Genomic DNA, 25,026 nt, shown 5'->3' on the forward strand with positions numbered 1-25,026 from the left:
TACCCAGAACAACCACCTCTGGCCGTAATAATGGCCTTGATATGCCTGGGCGTTGAGTCAAACAGAGCTTGGATGGCATCTACGGGTACAGCTGCCCATGCAGCTTCAACACGATACCACAGTTCATCAAGAGTAGTGACTGGCGTATTCTGACAAGCCAGTTGCTCGGCCACCATTGACCAGATGTTTTCAATTGGCGAGAGATCTGGAGAATGTGCTGGCCAGGGCAGCTGTCGAACATTTTCTATATCCAGAAAGGCCCGTACAGGACCTGCAACATGAGGCCGTGCATTATCCTGCTGAAATGTAGGGTTTCGCAGGGATTGAATGAAGGGTAGAGCCACGGGTCGTAACACATCTTAAATGTAACGTCCACTGTTCAAAGTGCCATCAATGCGAACAAGAGGTGACCGAGACGTGTAACCAATGGCACCCCATATCATCATGCCGGGTGATACGTCAGTATGGCGATGACGAATACACGCTCCAATGTGCATCCACTGCGATGTCGCCAAACACGGATGCAACCATCATGATGCTGTAAACAGAACCTGGATTCATCCGAAAACACGACATTTTGCCATTCGTACACCCAGGTTCGTCATTGAGTATACCATCGCAGGCGCTCCTGTCTGTGATGCAGCATCAAGGGTAACCGCAGCCATGGTCTCCATTCTGATAGTCCATGCTGCTGCAAACGTCGTCGAACTGTTCGTGCAGATGGTTGTTGTCTTCCAAGCATCCCCATCTGTTAAATCAGGGATCAAGACGTGGCAGCACAATCCGTTACAGCCAGGTGGATAAGATGCCTGTCATCTCAGCTGATAGTGATACGAGGCCATTGGGATCCAGCACGGCGTTCCGTATTACCCTCCTGAACCCACCGATTCCATATTCTGCTAACAGTCATTGGATCTCAACCAACGCGAGCAGCAGTGTCACGATACGATAAACCGCAATTGTGATAGGCTACTATCCGACCTTTATCAAAGTTGGAAACATGATGGTACGCATTTCTCCTCCTTACGCGAGGCATCGCAACAACGTTTCACCAGGCAACGCCGGTCAACTGCTGTTTGTGTATGAGAAATCACTTGGAAACTTTCCTCATGTCAGCACATTTTAGGTGTCGCCACCGGCGCCAACCTTGTGTGAATGCTCTGAAAAGTTAATAATTTGCATATCACAGCATCTTCTTCCTGTCGGTTAAATTTTGCGTCTGTCGCACGTCATCTTTGTGGTGTAGCAATTTTAATGCCCAGTAGTGTATAACATCTTGGAATGTAGTAACAATCGCATAACAGCTCAACAAACCAAATTTGTAAGAGATTGTAACTGCTTTTTGAGTCATTATTGCCTCTGATGAGATCTTCAGTATTGGAAGACAGAACGTAGAGAATTATACCTTGGACCATGGCCTAATGCACATAAAATAAAAATCACCAAATACATAAATACCATCCGTGAAAGTCTGCATTGTGTAACGAAACTTAAAGTAAAAATAATTTTTGTATTCACTGTGAATCTCTACCTGGGGGGGGGGGATCTTGAGCGGCCATTCTCACCACTCCCCCCCTCTCTGTCTCTGTCTTTCCCTCCACCCCCCCCCCCCCTCACTCTCTTTATCTGGCTTCTCCCCCTACCCATGTCCCCTTTCTACCCCTCCCTCTACCTTTCCTCTCTTCCCTTTCCCCTCCTTCTCTCAATATCTCTTATATGTTCTATCCATCAGAGCTTCTTTTGTCTGGTTGTGCAGCCACTAAGTCATCTGTCTTTCCCACTCTTGCTATGCCCTTCTCGTCTCAAGCACCCTTCCCTACCCCTTTCCTCCATCATCAGTCCAAGCAACTGCTCGCAATAATCAATAATCTTTTTTGCTGTAATATTGTGTGTTTGGGTGTCTGTGTGGTTGTTTTTGTAAATGTGTGTACTTTCTGTAAGAAAAAGTGCCGTGTGTGTGTGAGGGCGCGCACGCTCTCGACACACATCAGTCTGCTATAGGTGAGTGCTTGCCTATTCCTTATCTTATGTATTGTTCCATTCCGGGATTTCCATTATTGCTAGCCCTAATATTTGTAAGAGATAGATTTAGACTTTGCCAGTGTGCAGACAGCTGATAGTGGTCTATGTAAAATGCTTTGTTTGAAAAAAGGGGGGTGGGGTGCAAATATGTAGTTGAGTGAATTTGTGCTAGTCATACTTAGACGTTAGTATACTTTAAAGAAGCAGCCTGCAATGGCTGCTTTTGTCTATTTATATATGTAACTTAATTGGATAGATAAAAAATCTACTCACCAAGCGGTGGGAGAATACACACATAAAAGACTGTTGTGACTGGCAAGCTTTCGGAGCCAGTGGCTCCTTCTTCAGATAGAAGGGTTGAAGGGGAAGGAAGAACAGTGAAGGAAAAGGACTGGAGAGGTCTAGGAAAAGGAGTAGATTTTAGGAAAGTCACCCAGAACCACAGGTCAGGGTAGACTCACTGTACTGGATGAGAAGGAAAGACTGTAACTTGACACACCCATGAAGGCAATTCACAATGGGATTTGGAGAGTATAATGTGTGAATGAATTACTTACAAGCATCCTACATTAAAGTAACTATATTTATAATGTTATTGGTATCTAACTTTTGTATTCCATGAGGCTCGCATAAATATTCTATTTTAAAAGCTCATACTTCCCTGCTATACAGGGGGTGGATGAAAATATGGAGATACCAAAAACACAACACATTTCTATGCCTTATATGGTGTAGGAGAACGGTTGGCATTAAAAACAGCTTCCAGTCATCACAAAATGGGTAAATACAGGTCATGTATGGTTTTCAAGGGAATCTTGTACCATTCTTCATGCAAAATAGTGGCAGTTCAGCAAACAGTGGTGGAGGTGGATAGTGATCACCCACCCCTCTGTCCATAGTAGACCACAAAGGCTCAATAACATTGAGATCTGGTGACTGTGGTGGCTGGGAACAAGCGACAATCCAGCTTTGTGCTCACAAAACCAGTTCTGGATGATGCGATATATGTGAACAGGGGCTCTATCATCTTGGAACACAGCAACACCATTGCAGAACAAACATTGTACCATGGGGTGGATCTGTTGGTCACACAATCCTTGACAGAATATCCATTGGGCCCATTGCATATCACAATATGGCTGCCCAAATCATCACCTATCACATGCCTTTTTTCACTCTTGGACTGTAAAGTCAACCAGATGTTGGAAACAGTGTGCAAAAAGATTCATCTGATCAAATTACTTTCTTCCATTGCTGTGTAGTCCAGGTTTTGTGGCTTCAGCACCACATTTTCCTGTTAGGGCTGCATCATCAATTAGTGATTTTGGAATTCCAGCTTATGGACCACCCTTCTTCTTGTTTTGGTGCTGACAGTGTTCATGAGTGTGACATTCAGTTCTGCAGTGACTATTGCAGGCAGCTGTCATCATCTTATTTTTCGTCACAATCCTCTTCAGTGACTGTCTGTCACAATCAATCAACATGCACTTTTGTCTGTGAATCATTTTTTACACTTTCCCCATATCTGGTATAAATCTATGGTATGGTGTGTTTTGAAACGTCAAACACTCCAGCTTCCTTGCTTAGGAAGCTCTCGCCGTATGAGCACCAACAATTTGCCCACATACAAATTCGCTTACATCCAACATAATGCACTCAGACCTACACAGAACATTGTTCTGACCTTGACTGACAGTTGCAGCATATTGACAACATTGCACAAGTGTGAGGTCAAAGACAACAGTGCAAACTGCGGGCTTCTGTAGCATCTGCATTTCTGTTCAAGCACACATTTTGCACTGTATTTCCATGTTTTTATTCAATCCCTGTACTTATTTTTTTCAAGATCTGTTTGAAATTGATTGCTTTATTTTGTTTTAGGATGGTGTACCAGGTACCAGAGCAGCACATAATGCTACCCCTACAAACACTGCATCAGGACCATCAACACTGTCTCGTCTTATTCGTGGCATTCCACAGATACGTCCTCCTACTTCTCTCCCATTAGGTGCTTGTAGCTTTTCTGAATTATCATCTCCCCAGCCACCATATCCTTCTGCTTCCAATAAACCATCACCTCAATCTGCACCTCTGCTGCGGGCACCTCAGCTTCGTTCGCCTTCACCGCCACCGCCTCCGATAGCAGCACCACTCATGGAAATGGGCTTCTCTCTGAAGCATGTACAGAAAGCAATTAGTGCCACAGGTAAAATAACAAACTATGTAACATTACACGATGTAATATGATGATGATGACCATAGCATTTTCAGTAACTGTCTCATTTCAGATAAGAAGTGATATTTTATTTGCAGTTATGATTGCTTTTTGCTTATTATTTATCAGAATATAACCCCAGTTATTAATATGATCAAGTCAGCCATGTCTGTATAGATGGGAGAAGGAAAACAAAATTATAAGAAACAGTGATACCATAGACTTCTGACACTCTGAAACAGTCCAGAATCAACTGTTATCCTTGCAGGCACACACTTTGCTATACCTTATGACATGTTGCATCTAAATTTGCATGTTGTGCAATATTCTACAATAAGTTGCAGCAATTCTGCTTTTCTTGTAATGAAATTTTTTTGCAGCTATGACTGCTTGCTGGTGGCTATTACTTCCCCAGTTGTGAACAAAAATGTAGGTTCCTGGCAGATTAAAACTGTGTGGTGGATTGGTACTCAAACCTATTACCTTTGTCTTTCACAGTCAAGTGCTGAACCAATTGAGCTATCCAAACACAAGGTGTGACCCACCGTCATAGTTTTACTTTGGCCAGTACCTTACAGAACTAGCTCTTCTATAAAAAAGGATATTATGGAGACATGGCATAGTCACAGTTGGGGTTATTTCCAGAATAAATTTTCTTTCTGGAGCAGAGTGTGCACATATTTGAAACTTCCTGGCCGACTAAAAGTGTTTGCCAGACCAGCACTTGAACCTAGGACCTTTGCCTTTCTTCCAGGAGTGCTAGTCCCACAAGATATACAGCAGAACTTCTTTGAAGTGTGGGAGGTAGGAGATGTGGTACCGGTAGAAGTAAAGCTGGGAAGGTGGGTGGTGAGTTGTTGGATAGTTTAGTCAGTAGAGTTCTTGCTCATGAAAGGCAAATGTGCCTGGTTCCAGTCCCAATCCAGCAACAGTTTTAATTTGCCAGGAAGTTTCAGATCAGTGCACACTCTGCTGCAGAGTAAAAATTCATTACAGAAATGTTCCCCAGGCTGTGTGTAAGGCATGTGTCTGCAACACCCTTTCTTCCAGGAATGCTAACCTTGCAAGGTATGCAGGAGTCCTTCTGTGAATTTTGGAAGGTAGATGGTGATGTGTCAGTGAAAGTAAAATAGTGAGGGGAGGTTGTGAATCGTGCTGGGATAACTCGGTCAGTAGCGCATTTGCCCATGAAAGGCACACTCAGGTGCAGAGTAAAAATTCATTCTGGAAAAGAATATTTTTGAATAGTTTAATGTGGAATATAAAGACACCGTATTCAGCACTACTATCAGTTTACTTTTACAACTACTTTTCTTAACGACTCTCATTATTCGTGCAAACTAGGCAGATACCCATTTTTCATAAGGCCATCGCATTATATGAAAATGATCTCCTAACACTGTAACAGCTGCCCCATTTTACTCACAAACAAGGTGATTCTGTGGAGATTACTACAATCCAAACAGTTTCATTGAGTTCAAATTTCTCCTCTTCTTAATGGTAGGGTTAGTGGTAACTGAGCCCTTAGCATGTAACAAGCAATGGAACAGGTGAAAGGGCAAGCAAACAAGATTGATACAGTAATGTTGCTAAGCTTTACAGATAATGTTGTCACTTGTATTTAATTCATTACCATGTGTGATGTTTGCGTTGTTTAGCTTCCAATACATTCAGGCATACAAACATTGCTTAGCATCAGGAACAAGATAAATTCCTTTCACTTCATTTTTTTTCTTGATAGTCAATTCAGAATTTTTATTTCAAACTATGGAAAATCCAGGATGGAATGTAACAATACTGTGAAAAGGAAAGTTGCTACTATATATGGTGAGTAGCAACTTTCCTTTCACAGAATTTTTATTTATTACTCATACAGATCTTTGTATTAAAATATAATATTTCATAAATAGGTCAAGACATTGTAACAATATTTTCAGGAAGTGATAGTTGCAAAGGGGTGTTTATTTTGCTGGATTAATATTGACATTAGACCCAGTTGATGCTTTTTTGTGTTAAGAATAGCCGGAGATATGAATGGTGGACAAGCAAAATCTAAATATGACTGAAATGGCCTGTGATGGCTTCAACCTGAAGTTCACATTGTGAAGTAATCAGAAAGTTCACAATTGGTGTTTGTTACCAGGTCTTATGGTAGTGAGAAATTTATTTTCAATGCAAAACACCAAATTCAAAAGTTGGCAGTTACTTTGAATTGATAGAGAGAATTGTGTTGGGAATAACTGCTAAAAGAAATAGGAAAGCAAATAAATGGGTCAGGGAGCAGTCTGAAATGGAGCACATAATTATTAACAACTCTAATGAAAATGACATGTAGAAAGGGCAGCAGTTGAAATCCCCCTCCCCTCTTTTCATCCAGATTTAGATTTCCCATGGTTTTCTTAAACCACGTAAGGCAAATGCAGTGGTAGTTCCTTTGAAAAAGATGCAGGCGGTAGTCTTCACTGCTATGAGTCTGTGCTCCATTTTTAAAGACTTCATCAACCACGGTATGTCAAACTCAGATCTTCCTAAGAGTTTTCAGAAATAATTGCAACTAGTTGCCTTTTGTGGTGGTTCAGTTTTTTTTTTATTTTAGCATGACCAGTGTCGAGTCACCTGACGACTTATCATCAGAAGGTACAACAGTTATTTAGTGATTATTTTATAGCATTGTCAGAGATGTTGCGTTGCTATGGCAAGACAGAAAAAATGAAACAAGTGAGCATTGAATGTGGTGAGGTATCAGGAATTATTTACATCATAGGGTCAGCTTGAAAGCAGTATGTCTTACATTTAGATAGATAATTGCATGATAGATGAATGAAAGTTCTTTGCTGGATCCCAAGAGATAAGAAAAAGACAAAGATGATGACCAAATTGAAGATGAGGTTATGTCATTTAAAGCTTTCCAAGGCAATCTGAGTGCATTTTTTGATAATCGTATTGCACTGAATAATCTAGAGGAAGCTTTTCACAAGCAGTGGCTGTCGAATGATTGATGGCGAAGAAGAAGAAAATGATGATCATTATGATGTGTTCATTAATTTCAGCCAAAAAATTTTAATTTTATGCCTTCAAAAACACATACACAAACACTCATTTCCATGTTGTTTGGTAAGGATGGTAGAGACCGTGTCCTTGTGGCCTCTAAATTGTATCCTGTCATTCATAGTTTGTAAAGATGAAATGCCATCTTTCCTGGGTACAAAACTATCACCTAAATTAGCTTTCACAAATGTCTATCTATATTTGAAATTAAACATTCATAAAAGTTAACTTACAGTCTCAGTTGGCTTTACGTGTACGAACTTATTGTCTGATTAAACTTTATTAGATTTGCACATACCATGTGTTCGTCTTTCATCAAGATACAACCAGTTTATAATTGTCTACTTTACTACTGCACAAAGTGTTTGCAGATTTTGAAAAACTCCATTTGCCAACTGATATGCTCTTTGTTTATATTGTCACTAACAAGTTCATTGTTATGATAAAGTCTGATGAGGATAGGTGGTCTATAATCTCCAGTAACGTGTCATATGCTTCATCAGTTTTCTTGCTGTGAGTAGTTAGTGCATGCTCTAAGTCCCCCCTGAGGGAGACTGCTCGCCAAAGATATACCCACAAATCAAGCAGAATACATTTATCTGTTACTGATTGTGTTGTTTCAGTTAGTAAAATCAACAACATAGGAATAGATAGAGTGCTGCTTAATATAAAGTTGACCCACTAAGTTCCAGACAGGCACAATTAAAAGACACTTACACATAAACTTTTGGCCACAGCCTTCATCAGTAAAAGAGAAACACACACGATTCATTCACACAAGTAAGCACACCACATGCACACATCACCACCAACTCCAGCAGCTGGGGCTAGAACTAGTTGCTTTCTGCAAGTTAGTATGTCATCTTTATGGTAAGTAGCAATCTTATCATTTCCTACATTGTTGGTTGTGTCATTTATTTCTTTATTATTTGGGTTTGGTCATTATGCTTTCTTTCCTTTTTTCTCTTTCAATTGTTGCTGTAATGGGTTTATTTATTTATTTATTCTTTGCCCATGGACTCCAGCTGAGAGTCTTGAGTGTGTCATACAATAGGCTATTAACATCAAACTTGATTTCATTATATACACTCCTGGAAATGGAAAAAAGAACACATTGACACCGGTGTGTCAGACCCACCATACTTGCTCCGGACACTGCGAGAGGGCTGTACAAGCAATGATCACATGCACGGCACAGCGGACACACCAGGAACCACGGTGTTGGCCGTCGAATGGCGCTAGCTGTGCAGCATTTGTGCACCGCCGCCGTCAGTGTCAGCCAGTTTGCCGTGGCATACGGAGCTCCATCGCAGTCTTTAACACTGGTAGCATGCCGCGACAGCGTGGACGTTACCGTATGTGCAGCTGACGGACTTTGAGCGAGGGCGTATAGTGGGCATGCGGGAGGCCGGGTGGACGTACCGCCGAATTGCTCAACACATGGGGCGTGAGGTCTCCACAGTACATCGATGTCGTCGCCAGTGGTCGGCGGAAGGTGCACATGCCCATCGACCTGGGACCGGACCGCAGCGACGCACGGATGCACGCCAAGACCGTAGGATCCTATGCAGTGCCGTAGGGGACCGCACCGCCACTTCCCAGCAAATTAGGGACACTGTTGCTCCTGGGGTATCGGCGAGGACCATTCGCAACCGTCTCCATGAAGCTGGGCTACGGTCCCGCACACCGTTAGGCCGTCTTCCGCTCACGCCCCAACATCGTACAGCCCGCCTCCAGTGGTGTCACGACAGGCGTGAATGGAGGGACGAATGGAGACGTGTCGTCTTCAGCGATGAGAGTCGCTTCTGCCTTGGTGCCAATGATGGTCGTATGCGTGTTTGGCGCCGTGCAGGTGAGCACCACAATCAGGACTGCATACGATCGAGGCACACAGGGCCAACACCCGGCATCATGGTGTGGGGAGCGATCTCCTACACTGGCCGTACACCACCGGTGATCGTCGAGGGGACATTGAATAGTGCACGGTACATCCAAACCATCATCGAACCCATCGTTCTACCATTCCTAGACCGGCAAGGGAACGTGCTGTTCCAACAGGACAATGCACGTCCGCATGTATCCCGTGCCACCCAACGTGCTCTAGAAGGTGTAAGTCAACTACCCTGGCCAGCAAGATCTCCGGATGTGTCCCCCATTGAGCATGTTTGGGACTGGATGAAGCGTCGTCTCACGCGGTCTGCACGTCCAGCACGAACGCTGGTCCAACTGAGCCGCCAGGTGGAAATGGCATGGCAAGCCATTCCACAGGACTACATCCAGCATCTCTACGATCGTCTCCATGGGAGAATAGCAGCCTGCATTGCTGCGAAAGGTGGATATACACTGTACTAGTGCCGACATTGTGCATGCTCTGTTGCCTGTGTCTATGTGCCTGTGGTTCTGTCAGTGTGATCATGTGATGTATCTGACCCCAGGAATGTGTCAATAAAGTTTCCCCTTCCTGGGACAATGAATTCACGGTGTTCTTATTTCAATTTCCAGGAGTGTATAAATGAAACAAATAATTAAACAGAAATAGTCTATAAGCATACAAAAGTATCACATGTTTCACATTATATATATACACAAATCTAAACAACATACGGAAATCATAATTTTTAAAGGTACATTTCAGTAATAATCTAACATATTTAAACACCATCTTAGTAGTCACTCAAACTGTATGTACATTTCTCTGTGAGACATCGTTTCAAATGATTTTCAAACCATTTTAGGTCTGTTTCTTTTTTAATGATTTTGGGGAGTTTGTTAAAAAACCTTTTGCCTGCTTCTTCAGGGGCAGCCATAGACAGTTTTAGATTTCTGTTTATCATGTAGTAATTTTCATTTCCGCTTGTACCGTGTTTGTGTACATCTTTATTTAGGAGGTGTTTATCGCTTGACCTTACCGCCTTAGGTTTGACACTTCTGTATCTGTTGTAGGTATGAAAACCATGGTATGATTTGTATGTGGGGGGTTTAACAATTTACTTACTGCATTTGTTTTATTTTGTCTTATTAATTCATCTGCTACAGTAATATAATATGTGTTATAAGTGTTGGCTATTTCTAGAGGGTTTGCTTTGCTTTTCCCACTCATCAATGGGCCGATGTCCTCTGCCTGATTTGTTACTTTTCCTCTCTCTTCATTAATGAAAGATCATAAACCTTTTGAGTAGTTCTTTCCCTTATCTATAGACATCCTGATGAATGATGCTTTAGTTTCTCTGATAAAACTACAGCACTCTTTCTTTTTTATTTTATACAGTGTATTGTAAGCCTCAGTATTTTTTTGTTTGGAGAGGTCATAATACACTCTCAGATTATTTCTGGCATGGATTACTTCTCCAGTCACCTAGCTTTGCTTTTTTTTTTTTTTTTTTTTTTTGACAAGCCTTTTACTAACAGGACATTTAACATCATAATAATAATTGAATAAATAAAAAAACTAGTTCCATTTGGTGTTTGCATCTTTAGCTGCATATATTGTTTCCCAGTTTTCTGCCTCTAACATCTTTTTTAGCAGATTTATGTTATGTGGGTAGTTCTGTCTTCTCATCTCCCATATCTTCTGCACTGAATCACTAGTCTTTATATTTATGTCTATCATGATTGCAAAATGGTCTGCTAATGTGGAGTTTATTAGCTGTGTGTCACAATAGCATGTAGGAATATTTGTTATTACATGATCAATTATAGTTTCACTATGCTTTGTTACTCTGGTTGGTTTATCTATTTTTATTTTTTGATTGTATATGCACAATAAGTCCATTAGGGTCTTAGTATTGTCTGTATGTAGAGCCCTGTGGATGTCTCATTTCGACTGTTAGTATTAGTATGAGTTGGTATTGATTACCATGTTGTTAGTGGTACAACATCAAAGGTAAAATCCCTTTTGAAGCCTTTTATGGCAGAAAATTACCCTTGGAAGATTTAAAAATATTTGGGTTTCGTGTGTGTGCCATTGCACCCAAAGAGAAGACATTGAAACTAGATGCCAAAAACAAGAAATGTTTACTTATGGGTTACAAGGATGTTGTGAAGGGGTACAGTATATTTGTACCTTCCACAAAGAAGACTGAGGTGGACCAGGATATAAATTTTTGTCATCAGTAGTATCTGACTGGGAGAAGGAAGCTGATGTTCCTATAGTAGAATCAGGTATGATTTGTTGTAATGAAGAGAACATAGATGAAATTTCAAAATCAGAGGGGCAGAAAGAAGAAATGAGATTTGAGGTTGTGGAAGAAATTAGAAGTCAGCGCAGAGAAGAACAAGAAATTACTGTAGACAGAGGAAACAGAGAAGTTTCTTTTGAGGATTCAGAGGAAAATGTAGTTGGTGAGGATGAAAGGACATACAATCTGAGACCCAGGAGGAATATTCAGTGTGTGCATTACTTAGAGGATTATGAGTTGGACCTGTTGATCACAGCGAATGATGATGACCTCCAAGACCTACGTGAAGTGATGTTTTGTAGCATATGCTGCAAATGGGAAAGATGCCGTAGCAAGAGAGCTGCAAGCCCTGGTAGAAAATAATAGATTGGATTCTGTATGTAAGTCAAATGATTATAATGTTATTGACATAAAGTGGTTTTTTAAATGAAAAAGAGATGAGAACAGTAATGTTAAAGGTTGTTTTTTTGCTACAGGTTTCCAACAAAGACTGGCTTACTCTGAAATATACAGTCCAGTCACAAAATTAACTTCAGTGAGACTTTTTCTGGCTTTTTACAATGAGAATAACATTCCCATCTATCAGCTGGGCATTTGTAGTGCTTTATCTGTGGAGAGATAGTTGGAGACTTTATGTTAAATTACCTCCTGGATGTTTCAAATGGTAAAATTTTTTAACTTAGAAAGGCTCTTTGTGGTTTAAAGGACTCAGCCAAATATTGGAATGCTAAATTCCACACAGTAATAACTGGCTTAGGATTTGTAAGAAGTGATTTTGAGTATTGCTTTCATATAAAGATAGAAAATTGTTATAAAACATACTTACTTGTTTACATTGATGAGCTGCTGACAGATTCGACTTCTCAGAGTGAAATTGACAATTTTAATCTGTTATGAAGTGATAACTTTAAAATGAAGGATTTGGATAACTACTTAGGAATGAGTGTTGTTCAAAATTTAAGGGAGGGTACTGTTACTGTTTTTCAAAATATCTATCTTGAAAAAGTATTGTAAGTTTTTTTACATGCTTGAATGTAATTTTGTTTCAACTCCCATGAAGGAAAAGTCCAGTCACAGTATGTTTAAAAGAGAAAAACCTGAAACTGAAGACATTGAGAAAAGATGTAGAAAATTAATAGGGTCACTGATGTATGTCATGTTAGGTTCGAGACCATACATGTAGAAATAAGTATTCTAAGCAGGTACCAAACACATGGTAGTCTAGAGTTACAGAGTTACGGAATGCTTTAAAACATGTGTTATATTACGGGACCCTAAAACTTAATGTGTTATATGCTAGGGATAAAAATTGTGCAGATCCTATAATTGGTTATGTCGACTCTGATGGGGCTGGTTACAGAGTAGATAGAAAGTCTACAGGTGGTTATCTTTTCAAAGTTTTAGGTTTTAGTGATTCATGGCCACTTAAGAAGCAACACACACTGTCTCTGTCATCAACAGAATCAGCATTTATAGCCTTAAGCATGGCAGCTAGTGAAACCTGTTGGCCCAGTAATTTGTATTACAGTCGTTCTGACAGTCAGAAAGCTGTTTTCTTTATGAATACAGTATATCAGTAATAAGTCTTTGCAAGAACTCACAGTCCAATCATGTGTGAGGGAGAAAGCTTTGGTAAGAAAGTTTTTTGAAGCATATTAGCACAAATGAGCAAAAAGCTGATGTTCTGACAAATCCACCTTGTAAAATAAAATTTAAAAAAATTGTAGTTAGGACTTACTTAAAGGTTGTACTTTAGTTTTTGTAACACTGATAATGACATCTGAGGGGAGATGTTAGTGATTCAGTGTTAATGTTCTTTTGGGTTCTGTTAACTTCCATTTTTCAGATGTCCTTTTTTTTTCCTATGTGTATGTTGTTGTCATCTGCCATTGAGTGTAACCTATTACATATTTAAATAAACTCTGTGCAAACAGACTTGTAATGGAGCTTTATTTACTGCACCTGATCACACAAGTCTTGTCTGTTCAATAAGAGAGAGGTTGGGAACCTTAACTATCAGTTAATGTTTATAAGTAAAAGTCTAGGCTGTGTGTGATGGCCCCTTCTCTATTTTGTTTGTTTCAGTGACACAAAATATTTTTCTTCAGAATGTAAAATAGTAATATATACATTCTTTGGGTGCTAATACAGAGCTTTAGACTACATAGAGCTTTAGTGTTACTGTGCTAGTAGTAAAATAGTTCAGTATTTCATGAAAGAAACCAGAGAAATGGCATGTTGGTTAGTGTACCAAACTTGCATTTGGGCAGATAAGAGTTGAAATATGTGCTTAGCCATCTGTATTTTCACTCATTGTGGTTTCTTTAAATCAGTCAAGATGAACACCATTAGGATTCCTTTGAAAAGGACAAAGTCAGTTTCCTTTATCATCCTCATTCTATCTGAACTTGTGCATTACCATAACAACCTTCTCATTGGTGGAAGGTTAAACCCAGATCTTCCTCCCTTCCTTTAATTAAATTTAAGTGCTGCAAAGACTGCAGTAAAGGAATTCAACACCAAGAAAGGCATTTGTGTGTGAAATTATGCATAGGAATTGACATAGCAAAACCAATAACTATTTATAATTTTTGGAAACTTGATTCAGGACAGTCTTCTAATTTTGGTTATGTATATCAAGTCAGTGTCTTGAAAATTGTGGAAATCATATATACCATAAACACCATTAGTAACTACGATAAAGTACAAATGTGTCAAAAATGGAATATAATGCATTGTTCTGTCAAATTTGAAATACGGGTATTCATTTTGGGGGTCCAGTTGGATAACAAGTTAAAACAGAATCAACACATCAGAATAAACAAATCAAGAAGTGAAGTTCAGTATTTTTTGCTTCTAAAAGCATCTCTCACTGCATTGACCCAAATAAAAAAATGTTGGCTTATTTTGAATATTTCCACTTCCAGTTTTGTTATGAAATTAATGTCTGGATATGTAAATAAAGCGTTTATTTGGTAGAAATAAGAAGTAAGAACATTGTGTAGAGCAGATAACTATATGTCTTGCAGAAGCTGTTTTCAGGATTTTGAAATTCTTTTGCTCTAATTCTGATACATATTATCCTTAATCATTTTTGTTGCTGACAGTAAAATCAGTTTACACTGAGCTGTGATTTGCAAAGACACAAAATGATTTTCATATTGACTTTGCCTTATTTTCTACAGTTCGTAATATAGGCACATAGTCTGATAAGAATATGTTCAACAAGTTCCTGTTTGACATAAAGAAAGAAATTTGAAATCCCTGCCAGCCTGAATTAATTTAAAAATGTACTTTATCTGTCCCTCTTTCTAAAAGTTATCTGAACATCCGGACTCAAGGATTCAAAAGTGCTGGCAGTAGCATAGCAAGTAGCTGTGTTCATTGTGAAGCTTATAACCTTTCCTCCTGTCAGCTGACATAATTTTTCAATATTATAAATATTTCTCAACTGTAGGTGTAATATTAATCTTAACCAAATCAAATTGGATCACTCATAGTAAGTGGATTGTACTACAAACCAGCACTTCAAATGCACTGCCTGCCTTGACAGGATGGAAATGTTATCATACAAATCTTTCAGTTTGATTGAAATTTTAATTATCTTTCTTTTTCATTGTGTGACTTTGTCATCCAGGTCAGGTTCACATGCAATTTGAATAAAACAATTAATGCACTTTTGACACATGCTTTTACATCTTGTTCAAATTTCACAGTGTGGCACAAGCACATCGTGAACCTTGCACTAACTATATTCTGAAAATGCTTGACACAGAATGTTACGTAATGAGAACTGAACACAGAATGACTCCAAATTGACTGGTGTACATGTTTGCTCGTTGCATGATGAGCAGCAACTGACTGCTGCTTTGCGTGCAATGCCTGTATAAGGTGACATGTAGACCAGAACTCATGAAATGGTAAAATACTGAGTAATTACATCTCCAATAATAAAATAATCATCAGACAAGGTGTAGAATAGAATATAGATTTACATTATGTACTGATGTTAAAGTGGTTAACAAGTGGCTTTTAAATTTTCTAATAGATATTTTTCACATATTAACAAATTATTCTATGAAAGTTATAAATTTTTGTGCTCAGAAAAATTAAGGCTACAAAACTATACCAGTGGAATTTTGACATGATTACAATTTAAGGTTTGAACATTCCAAACTACAATAAATGTAAATATGAGTATATTTTGAAACACAAAGTTTTGGGAAAAGTAAGATTTTCATTGGAAAAATGGGAATGAGTGCTTTAAAACTAGGTAGATCAGTTCTAAAACAAACAACTGTTATCAGGTTTGAATTTCAAATAGTACATGGTTTTAGTGAATCTTAAAGTTAGAATTTTTCATTGAAGAAAATGTTTCATCAGAAACCAATTAGGTATACTGTTATAGTCAGTGATCCAAAAAGTTGACTTTGAGTAATAAAGATTAGGAAAGTGTAGTTGGAATGAGAGCTAGAATAATTTGTATGTGATGACAAACCTTCTGTATGGTTTACAGATGAAGTATAACAGACGTTACTGCCGCTCAGTAGTCTGAAGACATTTGTGTGGAGTGTTGCCTTGTACGGCCATGAAACATGAACGATAAGCAGTTCAGACAAGAAGAGAGTAGAAGCTTATGAAATTTGGTGCTAGAGAAGAATGCTGAAGATAGATTGGTGGATTATGTAACTAATGAGGAGGTCCTGAATAGAATTGCAGAGTAAAGAAATTTATGGCGTAACTAGACTAAAAGGATTTATCAGTTGATGGGACACATTCTGAGACACTATGATCAAGAACTCATTAGTTTAGTATTTGAGGGAACTATGTTAGTGTGTGTGGGGGGGGGGGGGGGGAGAAAAATTGTAGAGGGAGACCAAGAGATGAATACAGTAAGCAGGTTCAAATGGATGTAGGTTGCAGTAGTTATGTGGAGATGAAAAGGCTTGCCCAGGGTAGACTAGCATGGAGAGCTGCATCATACCAATCTTCGGGCTGAAGACTGCAGCAGCAGCAACAGCAACAACCTTATCCACTTTAATTAATATGGTTTCAAGATCTTCTGCACTTTCAGATAGGACTGCTACATCACCAGTATATCTTAAGATGTAATTCTTTGATTGTGTGTTAGTATACCTGCCTCTGAATCTTCTCATTTTTTTTTTTTTTTTTTTTTTCTTTTCTTCTACTGTGACTGCAACTGAGACTGAGGGAAGAAATCTTTTGGCTCCATTATATCAATATTCTGTGTTTGCAGTTTCCTTCTTTGCATTTTAGCAAATATATATATAAAAAAGTAAGCATGTCCCTCGTGGCAATCGTGCAGCTTCACAACTCTTAGGAGAACATCTGCCTCTCACTCCTTTCATTATTTTAAAGCCACTGAAAATGAAATGAAACTGTATGGTTCCAGAGAGTCTCTAACATCTGTGATGTTTATAAGCAGACTGAAGTGATGAATGTAAATTTGAACCAAGGCTGGGATTTGAACCTGGGTCTTCTGCACACTAAGCAGATGTGCTAACCACTACACCACCCTGGCACAGTGGCTTTACACAATGAAACAGACTACTCTAGCACGCCTTGCTCCACAATCCAATCTCATCCACACCTCTGTATATACATCATACATATTTGAGGCTTGAACTGGTCTCTGGAACCATATAGTTTCATTTGATTGAAGCACTTATCCATGGATTTCAGGCAGGGTCCCCTGTTTTGTTCGATGCTGAGGTGGTGTTTCAATATGGTTGGAGAGCCTCTGCAATGCTGTTTGAGTTTAGGGGGAATACAAAGTGGGTGAAGATGTGGATGGGAATTCGGATTGAGGAGGGAGGCATCCTGGGGTATTCCGTACAGTTGTGCAATGTTACTGTGCCAGGGTGGCACAGTGTTTAGCACATCAGTCTAGTGAGCGGGAGACTTGGGTTCGAATCATGGCTTTGGTACAAAGTTTCATTTGCTACTTCACTCTGCATACATGCAACTGAAAATGAGATGCTGGCAGAGCTAAAATTGTACAAGTGAGCACCTAATCGATAATAAGGAATATTTCATGGGAAAATTTGGTGCAAATGGCACATAAATGGAATTATCTCACAGTCAACTTTTTTAAGTGCCTCTTTTATATACAGGGTAAAGCTAATGGATGATAATGCACAGTCATGCCAAACTCTTTTTCTTAGCTGCACTTCTTTCTTTGTCTTTCCATCAATAATAGCTGTCCCACTTTTATGAAGATTCAGTATTATTCTTCAGTCATTCAGTCTGTTCCTGCTTTTTTCAAGACCTCATACATTTTGTCTTGTTTGGAATTATTAAAGAGTTTTTCCATGTGTATGAAAGCTATACATGCAGTTAGATTCTTTTCCAGTTACTTATCTATGGCTAATTGTAGATCTAGCATTACTTTTCTGATTCTCATATTTTTCTGGAATCCACACTGATCTAAGAGTGTAGCTTCAACTTTCAGCTCTATGCTCAGATACAATTCCTCTTATCTAGAATCATTTATGTAACTCCAACCATGCTGTAGATGAACTAAAATAATCATGTTTTGCACATTTTGTATTGTGACAAGAGAAATATATTAAATTTGACAAACAGTTAAGAGGGAAATTGGTTTGATATCTGTTGTTGGAGAGACGTCCAGGTTGTATTCTCAAACTATGTAATGAAACATTGTCTCTTGGTTTACATATTCTTGAATTGTCCCTACTTTGAATTCATTATTAAATATCTTTATACAAATTGCTTAAATAACTGATACTTTTTTATTTGTAACTTTTACAATGTCCCTTGTGTAACAACTCTAACATATCATCAGTTACCACTTGCATACTCTCTATTGACTGTCTTGGCCTTGCACTGACTCTTATATAAAAAAAAGCAATAACCCATAATGACGAGTTCATTATTAATATTAAGCTTTTGTCAAGGTATGATGAAAAATTACATATTTGTAAAAACTTAAATTTGACTATAAGTTTTACAATAATGAAGAAAATTTTGATACAATTTGTTTTCTTGTATATTTTCTTTCTCATACAAAATTTTGTAAAATCAAACAATGGAAAATTCAGGATGGAATGTAACAATACTACGAAAAGGACAGTTCTGCTCATCATATAACGGAGATGCTGAGTCATAGATAGGCACAACAAAAAGACTGTCACTATATAAGCTTTCAGCCAACAAGGTCTTTGTCAAAGGCCTTGTTGAACAAAAGGTTATTTTGTGACAGTCTTTTTGTCGTGCCTATTTGCGACTCAGCATCTCCGCTATATGGTGAGTAGCACTATTCTTTTCACAAAATTCTGTAAAATAGTAATTTTGGAAAATTAAAGAGGCCTTTGGAGATAAGAGAACGACTTGTATGAATATCAAGAGCTCAGATGGAAACCCAGTTCTAAGCAAAGAAGGGAAAGCAGAAAGGTGGAAGGAGTATATAGAGGGTCTATACAAGGGCGATGTACTTGAGGACAATATCATGGAAATGGAAGAGGATGTAGATGAAGATGAAATGGGAGATGTGATACTGCGTGAAGAGTTTGACAGAGCACTGAAAGACCTGAGTCGAAACAAGGCCCCCGGAGTAGACAACATTCCATTGGAACTACTGACGGCCTTGGGAGAGCCAGTCCTGACAAAACTCTACCATCTGGTGAGCAAGATGTATGAAAGAGGCGAAATACCCTCAGACTTCAAGAAGAATATAATAATTCCACTCCCAAAGAAAGCAGGTGTTGACCGATGTGAAAATTACCGAACTATCAGTTTAATAAGTCACAGCTGCAAAATACTAACACGAATTCTTTACAGACGAATGGAAAAACTAGTAGAAGCCAACCTCGGGGAAGATCAGTTTGGATTCCGTAGAAACACTGGAACACGTGAGGCAATACTGACCTTACGACTTATCTTTGAAGAAAGATTAAGGAAAGGCAAACCTACGTTTCTAGCATTTGTAGACTTAGAGAAAGCTTTTGACAATGTTGACTGGAATACTCTCTTTCAAATTCTAAAGGTGGCAGGGGTAAAATACAGGGAACGAAAGGCTATTTACAATTTGTACAGAAACCAGATGGCAGTTATAAGAGTCGAGGGACATGAAAGGGAAGCAGTGGTTGGGAAGGGAGTAAGACAGGGTTGTAGCCTCTCCCCGATGTTGTTCAATCTGTATATTGAGCAAGCAGTAAAGGAAACAAAAGAAAAATTTGGAGTAGGTATTAAAATCCATGGAGAAGAAATAAAAACTTTGAGGTTCGCCGATGACATTGTAATTCTGTCAGAGACAGCAAAGGACTTGGAAGAGCAGTTGAATGGAATGGACAGTGTCTTGAAAGGAGGATATAAGATGAACATCAACAAAAGCAAAACAAGGATAATGGAATGTAGTCTAATTAAGTCGGGTGATGCTGAGGGAATTAGATTAGGAAATGAGACACTTAAAGTAGTAAAGGTGTTTTGCTATTTGGGGAGCAAAATAACTGATGATGGTCGAAGTAGAAAGGATATAAAATGTAGACTGGCAATGGCAAGGAAAGCGTTTCTGAAGAAGAGAAATTTGTTAACATCGAGTATAGATTTAAGTGTCAGGAAGTCATTTCTGAAAGTATTTCTATGGAGTGTAGCCATGTAAGGAAGTGAAACATGGACGATAAATAGTTTGGACAAGAAGAGAATAGAAGCTTTCGAAATGTGGTGCTACAGAAGAATGCTGAAGATTAGATGGGTAGATCACATAACTAATGAGGAAGTATTGAATAGGATTGGGGAGAAGAGAAGTTTGTGGCACAACTTGACCAGAAGAAGGGATCGGTTGGTAGGACATGTTCTGAGGCATCAAGGGATCACCAATTTAGTATTGGAGGGCAGCGTGGGGGGTAAAAATCGTAGAGGGAGACCAAGAGATGAATACACTAAGCAGATTCAGAATGATGTAGGTTGCAGTAGGTACTGGGAGATGAAAAAGCTTGCACAGGATAGAGTAGCATGGAGAGCTGCATCAAACCAGTCTCAGGACTGAAGACCATAACAACAACAACAGTAATTTTGGACAATCACTTGTGTAACATGCAAATTATTTTAATTGCTAACATTAACAGAGGTTTTGCTGCTGTTATCTGATATAAACAGCTATCCTTTAAGCCATGTTAAAAATTACTGTATTATCTCCTTAGCTGTTTACAGTTTGAGTAACTGGTTGCGATATTTAACAGTGTTTTTCTAAAACTTTCTATTTGGTAATTTTATGTACTTTATAGAAGAAATTTTACTATGTGATGGATAATTATCTTCTTGGATTTGAAATGATTATATTAATGGAATGGAAATGGTTGTACACAAAATTCCAAATTATCCATTTTCATAATACTGCAAATGAAACAGTATAATCAACTTTGTTATTTAAAGGTCGTTAAATTATTCATAGTAGTGTTAGATAATATCATCTACTACTGTATACAAAATCTAAGGTGGTTACATTACAGTGTGGTTCAGGACAGTTGTAGTTATTATGTTACATACATGAACTACACATTTTATTGCATTTGTCCTTTTGGGGGTATGTATCATAAAGTTTTTCTCAAAATCGATAGACAGCTTTGTTCATTAAAACTATATACAAGACTAAACACCTCTTTTTCATTTTAATAGCTCCTGATTTAAGAACTTCTGTTGGACTGTTGTCTATACCAGTAGCATACACAATCAAATGGGGATGCCCAAATTTGTCAGTCAGTCCAGAGAACTCGGGAGTCGCTTGGTGTAGAGTCCTCAGTCCACTATCAAATCCTTGAAGTCAGCATACCTTAACACTGTGTTCTATTGTTTGCTGCTTCACTCCACTTTCAAGCCACCAGATGAATGGAAAAACCATTTCTTCAAGGTGTAACCACTTCTCCTGTGACCTGCCCTAGTACAGTAAAGTATAGCATTGACCTCATTTGGCACAATTGTGGGAATCCCTCAGCTATCTGTGTTGAATCTTGAATCAGGTGAGCATAGTCAGTGGATGTTTGTTCCACTGTTGGTGGTAATGGAGATCACTCCAAAATAACTGATACTGTTTGAATCAATCCAGGATGGTTTGCTTGATTTCAGCCGAGTTGTTGGTAGCTCTTGCAGGGAATTGTACAAGGAAGAGTTTGTATGAGAAGTGATCTTCTTGAGCAAGTTTACCTTACCTAATTTCCTCCTTAGATCTTGCAGAGAAATGTTAGCTAAGTCAGGTAACCACTGACTGGGAGTAGACCTAACAGTACTAGTGACAATTCACATGGATTCATTAAACTGCACATCAGCTATGCTGTGTGTCCACTGTTTCCCCACACAGGAGCACACTGTTCAGCAGCAGAACACACAAGAATGAGCGCAGCAGAACATAGTGTGTTGACATCCATATAAGACTGTCCCCAGCAATCTGCAAAGAAGATTCAATCTGGAGCCAAGTTTCTTACATAACTTGATGCATTGTCATTTGAACGTCAAGGACTGATCCAGAGTGATTCCTAGATATACTGGATTGGGGTCAAAGTTCACATGTGGTTTCCTTTGGGCTTCTTTATTACTTAAATGTAATACAATAACTAGAGTTTTATGTGAGTTAGTCTGAAGTCACCATTTATGGAAGTAATAACTCAATCACTTCTCAGTACAATCTCAGGGTGTATAAGAAGTTTACCCCCAGAGAGCTCACCACTCTTTGGTGAGTTTGTGCTTGGCTGCCATGGGGCCCCAGCCTTTGCAGTACCTTTCCCCTTTCCATGCTGCATCTGTATCCTTCTGCTATTCTTTTTCCCCTCCCATGGGGAATGTGTCTGGGATATTTTTGGGAATGTGTTCTGGAGTTCCAGTAGCCTGACATCAGAACAGTCTTTCCACTGTTTTTTCTTCCTTTCTTTCCTTCTTCATTTCCCGTCTCCTATTTGTCTTCTGCTACAGCATTTGAGGTTCCTCTTTGTTTCTACCTTCTTCCTGTGCGCTCATAAAGGTTGGCCCACACATCTGACACTTATCAGATGACTGGGTTACAAGTAATTCCCAGCCCCGAATCAACAGGTAGGGTTCACACATACCCCCTGGTACAGGCCAGGCACAGGGAGGGGTGATTGCCTGAGCTGTGACCTCCCTAAATTGCCAATTGGTCCCTCTGTCAGAAATTTGGGAGGTGTGACCTGGGGTGTGAACAATCACCTACGAGGGTGAGCTCCCATCTGATGCGGCCCCAAGTAGGAAGCAGCACACCATCAGGGCTACTGGCAATCAAGGCAGATTTTTTTCACATTGGGCCGATCACCCTCTCAATCTGTGTCTACTAAATGTAATCCAACTGCACCTTGGTTCCTCGTGGTAACATGTACCCGAGGAGTTCAGTCCTTTGCTACAGTTAACCCATTTATTATTCAGAAAGGTGTAGATGCAATTGTAGGCCCTGTAAAATACTGCTCTCATTTATGTAATGGAACTTTGCTTTTGGAGACCACTTCTGATTTGCAAGCCCAACAACTGCTTGCAGCTTCACTCTTCCACGACTACCTTGTCCATGTCGAGGTCCATCAAATGCTGAAATCTTCATGTAGTTTTACTTACACTAGGCTGCTCAATGGCCTGAATGAGAGAGAAATCCAAACTTACCTCTCTGATCAAGGCATTGCTGCTGTCCATCAAGTAATGAAAAACATTGATGCAACATTAATACCCACACTTACACTTTTCCTCACGTTTGATAGAGTAGTGCTTCCACCATAGATGAAAACAGGTTATGAAGTCATCACGGTCTGACCATACATTACAAATCTGATGCGCTGTTACCAATGTCAAGGTTAAAACCACACTTGAATGTCCTGTTGAAACATGGCCAAATGTGTTACTTGTGGTAGGGATGCTGTCAAGGGCGATTGTCTGCCACCTTCTCCCCTCTGTATCAATTGCAATGGTGACCATGCAGCCTCTTCCTGAGAATGTTCCATGTATCTTGATAAATGGGCCATCCAGGACATCCGGGTGAAAGGAAAAGTGCCTTATACTGTCGCTCGCACGTTGTTGGCTAGTTGAAAGCCCTGTGTTTTACCATCTGGCACTTACAAGACTGCTCTTGCTACACCTTGCTCCACAAAGAACATGGCCACATAAACTTGCGATCTCAAATTCAGCATTGCAATTGTCAAATCGCCCAGTGTCATGGTAGCACCCCCATCTTCTCTGCCTCCAGCTGTGAAACAAGCCACCAAATCTTCGCCTCTGGTGGTGAAATCACCTGCTACACAACCAGCAGGCCAGAAAGGGCTGAAGATATACTCCTGTGAAGACTTGTTACATCCCTCCAGCCAACAAACATACGAGTCTTCATCTGCCAACCGCAAAGGCTCAAAAAAATTAAACAAAGACAAACTACTTCCTCCTTCATTGACTCAGAGACCCTCTTCCATGGTGTCACTGCATGATATGTAACCCAGCTGACCTCCCTTCCACCGGCATGCACCACCAACTGTTTTTCTGCCCTGGAACCTGAAGGTCGACCCAGAGATACTGCCGACATGTCTGTACATCTCAAGGAACAGTATACTGCAGCCTCTGCGCCCTGTATCAGTGAGTCTTCAAAGGCAGGCACTCGGCAGCCGCAAGCTGTTGCAGTCTACATTTTCCTTCCTTGCTTTATCGTTTCTCTTTGTAATGTTGACATCCATCCATCATTATGTGTCACCAGAGCAGACTTCCTACAGCTTATTGGGCAACTCTCTCACCCTCCTTTTTTGCTGTTGGGTGATGTTAAAGCGCACCATACCCTTTTGGGTTCTCCCAGAACCTGTCCAAGAGCTGCTCTCCTTGCTGTCATTCGCAGTCAACTCTACCTCATCTGGCTTAGTACTGGAGCACCCATGTTCCTTTTGGACCCCATGCACACCTATTCCCATTTGGACCTCTAATTCTGCACTGCCCAGCTTGCCTGTTGTCTCGAATGGTCCATTCTCTGTATCACATACTCGAATGACCATTTCTCATGCAGCTTCCGATTGCTGACTCCTACCCCAACTACATGTAAACCCAATTCACAGCTTTCCAAGACCTATTGGAGGCTTTTTTCCTCTCTGGTGACTTTCGACAAACAACATTTTCCCAGTTGTGATGACCAGGTAGACTACCTTACGAACATTATCTTTACAGGCAGAATGTTCCACACCATGCACTTCATTTTTACTGTGCCATGTGCTGGTTCCTTGGTGGACTGAAACAAACTGTGATATAATTTGTGTGCAGGGATGTGCTCTCCACATTTTTAAACATCATCCTACATTGGCAAACTGTATTCGTTATACACAGTTATGTGTGCAGTTTAATCGCATTCTTCAGATAGTGAAAAAGCTAGCTGAATTTCATTTTCTAGTTCTTTTAATAGCTCCGCCCTTTCTTCCATCACAGCCGGCCGGTGTGGCCGAGCGGTTCTACACACTTCAGTCTGGAACCGCGCGACCGCTATGGTCGCAGGTTCGAATCCTGCCTCGGGCATGGATGTGTGTGAAGTCCTTAGGTTAGTTAGGTTTAAGTAGTTCTAAGTTCTAG

The 25,026-nt window shown here is 39.7% G+C and overlaps 1 protein-coding gene and 1 non-coding gene across 2 annotated transcripts in view; one reads left to right on the forward strand and one right to left on the reverse strand.

The window, feature by feature from the left end:
* The window catches only part of LOC126413339 (probable E3 ubiquitin-protein ligase HERC1), a 722,413-nt gene that overhangs the window by 388,161 nt on the left and 309,226 nt on the right, over positions 1-25,026 (forward strand). The window contains exon 39 of the mRNA XM_050083249.1: positions 3,904-4,228. Coding sequence (XP_049939206.1) covers positions 3,904-4,228 — 325 coding nt within the window. The remainder of the gene's footprint in view (positions 1-3,903; positions 4,229-25,026) is intronic.
* Trnat-agu (transfer RNA threonine (anticodon AGU)) lies at positions 16,934-17,005 on the reverse strand. The gene has a single exon. It is a non-coding gene; the product is annotated as a tRNA-Thr (tRNA).

The sequence above is a fragment of the Schistocerca serialis genome, chromosome 7 (assembly GCF_023864345.2).
Source record: "Schistocerca serialis cubense isolate TAMUIC-IGC-003099 chromosome 7, iqSchSeri2.2, whole genome shotgun sequence".
NCBI lineage: Eukaryota > Metazoa > Arthropoda > Insecta > Orthoptera > Acrididae > Schistocerca > Schistocerca serialis.